The 8,170-nt window shown below is 45.7% G+C and overlaps 1 protein-coding gene across 1 annotated transcript; it reads right to left on the reverse strand.

The window, feature by feature from the left end:
- Window positions 1–245: 245 nt before the first annotated feature.
- On the reverse strand, window positions 246–7,467 carry SERTM2 (serine rich and transmembrane domain containing 2). Its single transcript, XM_031504820.2, has 2 exons — window positions 7,205–7,467; window positions 246–4,146 (listed from the first exon to the last, which is right to left on the reverse strand). Exon 2 carries the CDS (start codon window positions 3,559–3,561, stop codon window positions 3,286–3,288), a length of 276 nt encoding a protein of 91 aa, XP_031360680.1. The 5' UTR covers window positions 3,562–4,146; window positions 7,205–7,467; the 3' UTR covers window positions 246–3,285.
- Between the last annotated feature and the right edge of the window lie 703 nt (window positions 7,468–8,170).

Raw genomic sequence — 8,170 nt, forward strand, 5'->3', positions numbered from 1 at the left:
AGGGCATGGAGGAGGCGAGGAATTTACTCAATACTCAATTTATTTCCAGTGTCTGATGGGAGTAAGGATGGGGGCAAACTGTGCTGGTTCAAGTAATACTCACACAGACTGGTAGAGGGTTTTCTTGCTCAGACACTCCCTGTGGCCAGCAGCTGGTTTGGAATAGTGGCACCACCTGAGCCTTTTTGTGAGCTGGTCCTTCAGATCCACAGATGGGAATGTACAGAGCAGTCAGTGACTCCCCATTGGTAGCACTGTGCCTCTTTATTTTTGTAAAAAAACCATTTTCTATTGCACATGGACAAGTGGGAAGGGAACAGCCTGCAGGAGAGGAAGGGGATGGCTCCAAGATGCAGCAAAACTGTGCAAAAGTCCAATAACTACTTCTTAAAGCCAAAGAATGCCAGACTCCACTAGAGGCCACTCACCCAACACAGGCCAACACATCCCAACAATCTCCTTTCCCAGATACATCCCTCAGGTCTGGGACACTGCAAATGATAATGAGAAGAGGGGAAAGGCATTCTTCTATTTCTCAGTGAGAAAGGTTTTAAAATATACTGGCATTTTACAGACAAATGAGGCACCCTGAGTGCCACTGTAGATGTGTCAAGTGGGACAGAGACTTTATGTGAAATGAAGCTTTGGAAAGGAAAACTTGTCATTTTCCTGTGAGAAGATAGGGCAGCCTTCCATAAGAGTACTCTATAAAAATACCCAGTCTGCCCAAAGATACCATCTGATATATAAAGAGATTACTCATTTATTTAAAGGATGGTTACTGAATAAGTTTTAAAGTGTTGTGAGACTCTTGTGAATGAACATTCCTTAGTGTGATGGAAAGAAGCTCAATCCTGACCTGTACCTCAGGGTCTATTTTGGCTGAGATCAGAGCACTCACAATTTGATACTGTCATTTTCCATCAGTAGGTCTGATATTTGATGTCAATAAAAGCTGAGTCTGTCCTGCAGACTCTTGGATACAAGGCTTTTCTGCAGATAGTTGTGCTGGGAAGCTAGTATGGTTTAGTTGCTGATTTTGTAAGTTAGAACAGGTCTAGGTAAGTGGTAGCATTTGAATGGAGGAGTTTTCCAGGGTAAGTCAGATGCTGAGCCCGGGCGAGGCTGCCTCATGATGGCTCAATGAATGACACATAACAAACCAATTTGAGCAGCATAGATTTTTGTTTATTTTAAATGTCATTGACTAACTCAGTAGCCATCTGTCTTAGCTGGATTAATATCTTGATCATCACACAACATTTTGGCTGTTGTGCAGTACTGAGAGTCGAGGAGCCAATCTTCAGACACGGTGTGAAGCCACCATCCTGCCTGGTGTTGTCCCCATAGAGGACATCCTGCATCCTGCCATTTTTTCAGGGAAACACAGCCAAACATGGCATGGAGAGACACTGCTGAGAGTGAATTTTTTGCAGTATTCCCTCACACAATCACTGTTCTGGTTCACTGTCCCAAGCCAGTGGGACAGGGGCTTGGAGCAACTTGGGATAGTGGAAGGTGTCCCTGCCCATGGCAGGGGGTGGAACAAAGTGATCTTTAAGGTTCTTTCTAACCCAAACCATTCTGGGATTCATAGGGGTTAATGAAGTAAAAAGGAATTATTCAAGGACTAATTCAAAAGGAATTATAAGGAAGCAACATTACAAAGGTCTTGTACTCATCAGTGAGAAGTAGCACTAGTCCTGCCCTTGGATCCAGTGTATCCAGTGGGGATGTTACTGGTCATTCTGCTTCCCCCCTGCCAACCATCTGTAAAAGCCCAGGTAGTTCCAGTCCAAACAGCTCACCCAAAGGTAAGCAAAAAACCTGTTGTACAAAGAGCAACTGAAGAAAAATTTTGTGCTACTATCACAGGTCCACGTGACAGTGTCTTCTCTAATTTTGCACTGAGTTTGTGTGAGGACTTTACACTTTCCAAGCCCTTGGAGAGGGGAGAATTGGCAAATAAGAGTGTATGTACATGTGGAAAACATCCAGGGGATTTTATTGCTGAACTGGAGTTAGACTGTAGTAAAGTGGATAAGCTGTGTAAAATACCTGCCCTTTAGAGATGTGGCTGAAACAATTCACTGAAGGTTTTCCTGTGAGAGGCAGTGGCTCTCCCAGGAGTGCTTTGCCATATTTGGTTCCATCTTTTCCATCCACAGAAGCAAAGACTATCTCTGTATGTCACTCATAGGACTGGGTCAAATTGTTGTTCCATAAATTCAAATAAACATTTCTTTTCCCCCATGAGATTCCATCAGGATATTTGAATCCAATCATATCTTTCAGTGCTCAGTGAGTTTATTTTCCATCTGCATGTTCCCTGTTAGTCTGTGTCCAAAGCTGTTCCCACTATTCCTTGTTGCAGTGCCAGGCCTGGAAAACAAATGAAAAAACTTTGGAAGACCTCATCTGTCTTTTGAGGAAGAAAACCCAGTATGGACATGAGAGAACATGTTATTATGAGTCTGTTAGGAGAGCAATGTCAATTGGGCTCCCAAAACTTACACTGCATTTTAATTACTGCGTGATAATGGGGAGCCTAAAAGCATGGAGCATAAAATGTTTGTATGCAGCTCAGTTAATATAAAAGAGGACAAAGGAAGAGGTAGAGTGTCTTATAAGTTTTTTAATCTCATTTCCTGCTGCTTCTTTTTATTTTAAACCTTGCTTAAATTTTGGGTTTATTCTCTTTCCTCTTTAAAATTCTGTCTCTTTTTGATATCTGGTGTGCAACTATTCACTAAATGGGTTCTAATGTCAGAAAGACATGGTTCCAACATTTCTATATTTGTGAAACTCCATTGTTTAATTGCCATTCAAGTGAAAGAAAACAATTTTCCTTCTTGAATGGGATAAATGCCTGAGAATTTTCAAGCCACCAACAATTTCTCTGTGTGTCCCGTGGGCTCTTCCCACTTACACCACTTAAACTTTGTTGATTCAGAGAGAGAGTTCAGCAAACATAGGCTCCAGGACACATTCTGCTATGTTTCTCTGGGTTTTTGGCTGTCATGAATGTGACTTTTCCCATTTTCTTCAAGGTTTTTAGAGGGGTGTGAGCCTTCCCTGACAGCAGCAGGTTTCTGTGATGTCGATTTTCTGGAGGCTGCTGCACACATGCTGCCCATGGTGCCAGCAGCCAGAGACATTCTCCAGATGCTGCTGAGGCTCCTGCAAGAAGTCGTGGGGCTCAACAGGCAGCCAGAGCTTCTTTCCACCACCTTTGCTGAGCAAAACACCTTTCCCAAGCACGGAGCCCTCGTTGCTGTGGGCTCCTTACGTGGTGGGGATCCTGCTGTGCATCTCCACGTCGGTGAACTGCTGCACGTTCTCAGTGCTCTCTGGGGAGGTGATGGGGGACACAACGTGCTTCAGGCGCAGGAGCATGGAGAACAGCAGGATCAGCAGGAGAGCCAGGAGGGTTAGGAACAACCCCACATAGACGTAGAGGCCGGAATATTTGTCTGCTGTTGTGTCTACTTCAGTAGCCAGGGTCGGGAGGTGGACACGGCCGGTCAGGTTTCCGCGGAACTTGAAATAAATCTCAGTCATTGCTCTCTGTCAGCTTTGGTCCATTTTCCGTGCGTACCTTCAGATCTCCTGTCTCTCCTCACCAGACTCAGAAAGGAGGTCAGGAGAGGAAACTTAGCACAGATGGCATGATGGTTTCTGCAAGAGAAGCTCCATCCCCTCGGTGTCGAGGCTGCTGCTCACACAACTGAGCAAACTGTGAGGGACAGGCCTGCACAGACCATTTTGCACGTTGCTGTCATAATGACAACGAGCATCACACTTGTGCTTTACACTTCCTTCTGGCTTTTATTTCATCCTAAAAATACTTTGGGCTCCCTTTTGGTAGGTCACCTCCTTTGGATGGTGAAAAGCTTTGGTCCTTCTCTCAAGCTGAGCTGTGAAGGTTTGCACAGCTTTGGTCTTTGCAAGTGTTGTTTTCCCAGACTGACTGAGCAATCAGCTTCCTGCCAGCTTCTCTCTCCCACAGCAGGTGGTTTATCCTTGGGTGAGCTGGGGAAGGTTGTTTTCTGCCGTGCCAAACGTCTGGGGGATCTCTTCTAATTCAGAGCTTAAGGAGTATGGAGTTTCGAGTTTCTCGTTAGGAATGGTCAAAAAGTCAGCTTTCTAAAGGGAAAAAAGTGTGAGAGAGAGAAATGACACCAGGTACCAAAATATCCTAGCCTGCATGTGGTATCTTTAGAGCAGATAGATAAGAAAACCCCAGTCATGCTCCTGTGAGACACCTTAAGATGAGGAGAAGCACTGAGTATTTAATTTTAGAGAACACTGAGCAAATCTAATTGTTGATGTCCTCTCTGGTAACACATTACTTAAGGGTACAAGAAGGCCCTACAAGCTGTGGAATCAGATGTCAGAGAGGAAGGGGAGATGTGAATCCAGTCATTGTTTTTCACCATGTGTCTCACTTATTGCATATCAGCACCCTCATTTTCTGAGGCTGGATGCACCTGGCAGCTGTCCAGAGCCCTACCTGTCCCCCTGGAGCAACTCTGCTGCAGGATGTGACACTTCCCTCACCTCCTGGCAACAGAACTTACTAAAAATTGGGGAATCTTAACATTTTTGCAGTTTCAGTTCTTCCAGCTGGAAATAGAAATGAAAATTCTGGAATTTCACTGTAAATTTTACATTCAAAAACATAATGTTCTGCTCTGATAAGACCAAAACTTTGGTTTTAGCTGAAACAAAAATGAAAGCCCCAAACAAACTGAGTCAATAATTTATAATGTCCACTGCCTATAGACCTACACAAGATAGAGTAATATTAAGATAATTAAGATAGTAATATACTATGCTAATATATATGCTAATATATATGATAATATATATGATAATATAATACAAAATAATCAGAATAAATGAAACATTGAGTCAATATGATATAAGAGCTCTGACATGTGACAGTTTACCAAATAACATATTGCTGCAGAACATTTTGACTTCCAAGGGACTCAGACTTTCACTACAAGCAAGACCTGCTTTGGCTCATGGGATGAGGAAACACCTGATTTGCTGAATTTTTAGAGAAGGGGCATGAGGGCTTGGATACACTTTGCTTCCCAGCTCCTTCTTCAGTACCAAAGCATTTGAGATAGCAGCTATCCAGTTCAGGGAATACTGGACCAGATCCTGCTCAGTGATAAACTGGCCCAAATTGCTGATGGCAGAAATGACCTGGGGATTTCACTTCTGCTGTGTGGGCAGGGGACTCTGAGCTGTGCAGTGTGAGGGAGGCTGTGGGCAAGCTCCGTGTTTTTCCAGAGGCTGACCAACCCCTCTGGAGCCATTTACTCTGGCAGAGGGTTTGGTGCTGATGCAGAGGTATGGGCAGGGCAGCCAGGCTCTTTTGCTCTCAATTACAGGGCAATAACCGCGATTTTCACACTTGGAATCTATAAATGGAAATTCTTCCCCCGTGAAAAATATTCTCATGTTGCAGAGCAGGTGGGAAATAGAGGGTGTGAAGGTAATTGTATTAAATTCTGTTCTTACAATGTGATTTCTCTGCTGATAATGAAGTGCAAACAGACTGGAATCTGACACTTGTGTGAGTTAAAGTACAGAGCAATGTCTTTGCCACCCCATCTGCTCTGTTACTGAGAGAAAAAGCCAGAGCTGGTTTCTCTCCTTAACGAGCAGAGAGCCTAATGGCTTTATATCCTTCATAAAATTAGACTGCAGAATGCTAAGGACATTAGTCTGAAGTTCAATAATTAACTACAAACCAAGATGCTGAAAAAGCTCAGCTGGGTATTTATTGATAAAAGGATCAGATTAATAGTAAGAAGTATTAGCAATGGGGAGCTGGCACTGTTTGGGTTTTTTTAGGCTCAACTGTAGATTTGTCAGGAGCAATCAACTATTCAGACTATTGAAAGCTGCAACATTAGCTGCATCTTCTCCAGAAATGAGCCAGAAATAATTCAATAGCTCCAGGCAACCCCAAAGATTTTTTGCTTTTCAGTCTACCAATTATCCCATTGAGCACATATCTTTGCATACCAGTAGATTTAGATTTTGTACACTTCCCTGTAAGGAAGAGAAGCTGAATGACTGTAGAGACCAACATGATGTGAAAATAAGTGGTAGACAACAATTTCGTGTGTAGAGCAGGTCAGACTATAACTGTGCATGACTCAGGTTAGAGGAGGCAGAACCTCACTGGCTACCATGAGGAGCCAATTCATGGACACAGGAGCATTCCCTGTGATCTCAGTTTCCAAGATTTAGTCATTCTCTGGCTGAACAATGCTCCAATTCTGGTTGATCACTGGTGCTCAGTGGGTGCAGACTGATGCCAAGCAGACGCTTGGGGATTTTTTTATCAGTTTGTGGCTTTTTTAAAACAGGGATTAAAAAAAACCCAAACCCAAACCTAACACATTTCATTTAATAAAAATCTGCAATGAAAATAGAAGCCTTCATATATAACAGGAGAAGGGTTTTTCCCCAGAGTGTGTCGCTGAGCCAGGAAATTCATCAGCTAAAACTTCATGGGCACTGACATTAGCAGCCTCCCACTGCAGCTATCAGGGTGTGGGGAGCTCCAGTCTGGGCAGTGTCCATGAAGCCTGCATTGCTCTACTCTGCACGTTTGGAGGTCACAGGGGAGCAGAAAGAAAGATTTTCCTCAAACAGTGCACACAGGCAGCACAAACTGATCCTGCAGCTGCAGTAAATATTTTTGCCTTGCCCACCTGCTTGCTTCTACTCCCGTGCTCAGTGTGAGCACCACTTGCCAGCACAGCATCTCTGGAAGTGCAGGAACTTTCCTGAGTTCCCCCTGGCTTCTCCTCCCACTCTGGCTCTCACAAACAGGTAAGCGGGACAAAATAGAACAATTACTTGTGGAGCTTCTACAAGTGCACCCAACTGGCTGGCAAGTACAGGATGGTTTGGGTTTGGACACACAGCACCGGGTGTGTTCTGTCCAGGTCACCTTTACAGAAAAATGTCAGCACTGAAGAAACGCAAAGACAACATCAAAGCTATCAATTCCATCCATGGCTTGCATTGTCTCCCTCAGATCCAGGGAGGGTCTGGGGGGGAGAAGAGAGGCAGGAGGGTGCATCTCCTCTTTTAGTGGCAGAGAAGCGATTTTGTTCTCACGCTGAACACGTGTGAGAGTGCGCCGGGAGAGAAGAGAATAAAGCAGAGTTACCTTTCAGAGCAGGCAGCAGCGCTGGGACGAGACCCCAGAGTCTCTGCTTCAGACCACGAGCTTGGTGATGCCCCTGGGAACATCTCCCTGCGGTGGGATCGTGCAGAAAGATCTGCTGGAGTCAGGACAGTCCTTCCAGCAAGTGCGCTTCTCCTGCTCTGCTGCCGAGCTCCGCGGCGGGCAGGGATGGCTTTGCCCGGGATGCCACCAGGGCACCGCTGGCTCCCTGCAGGCGGCAGGGAAGGGGCGAGGAGCTTCCCTGGCTGAGCAGCCCTGTGGGATGGAGGAGGCAGATCCCTCCCTCCCCGCTTCCCTCCCCGCTTCCCTCCCTCGGCAGCTCCGGGAGGGACGAGCCGAGCTCCGGCTCCGAGCGAAGGGAGGGACGCTCTGAGCTCAGCTCGCTGCAAAGTTTGTGCGAGGCTCGCCTTAACTCTTTCGTGCTTGCTGGTTGAGCAGAGACATCCCCCTGGAGGGCAGCTTAGCACTTCCTCTCATTTTCTGGGGGATGCAAGGTGTTTTTTTTTTTTTGTTTTTTTTTTTTTTTTGTGAAGGCTCCTAGCTGGGATCCTGTCTGGAGCACGGACACGTGTCACCTTCCAGCCCTCAGGACAGTCCCCAGGCATTCACTGCCCTTTGGCTGTGGAGTTTTTGGTGCCTTTTTGTCCCTGTGCCCGCTGGTTGGTGGTTTGGGAAGAGCTGTGTTGAGTTTACAAGTCCTGCCTCCCTTGAGTAGCTTGAAACGGCAAGAATAAGCATAACCCCAGCTCGGCAGTGTTGTAGGGAAGAATGATTTTTGACGATTTACGAATGTGTGTAGCACAAATTTACAGATGAGATGCCAGGGAAATGAGGCAGAAGGAGCCAGGGCTGGGTGAGAACCCAAAGCATGTGGATCCCTCTGACTGCCAGACCTCTTGACCTGCATTTCTGCACCCTCCCAGGCTGACAGAGTGGGCCTGTTTGTGC

This window comes from Lonchura striata, chromosome 14 (assembly GCF_046129695.1).
Source record: "Lonchura striata isolate bLonStr1 chromosome 14, bLonStr1.mat, whole genome shotgun sequence".
NCBI lineage: Eukaryota > Metazoa > Chordata > Aves > Passeriformes > Estrildidae > Lonchura > Lonchura striata.

Bases quoted from the DNA above. Each gene is read 5' to 3' on its own strand.
- SERTM2 (XM_031504820.2), bottom strand. From the start codon at position 3,561: ATGACTGAGATTTATTTCAAGTTCCGCGGAAACCTGACCGGCCGTGTC.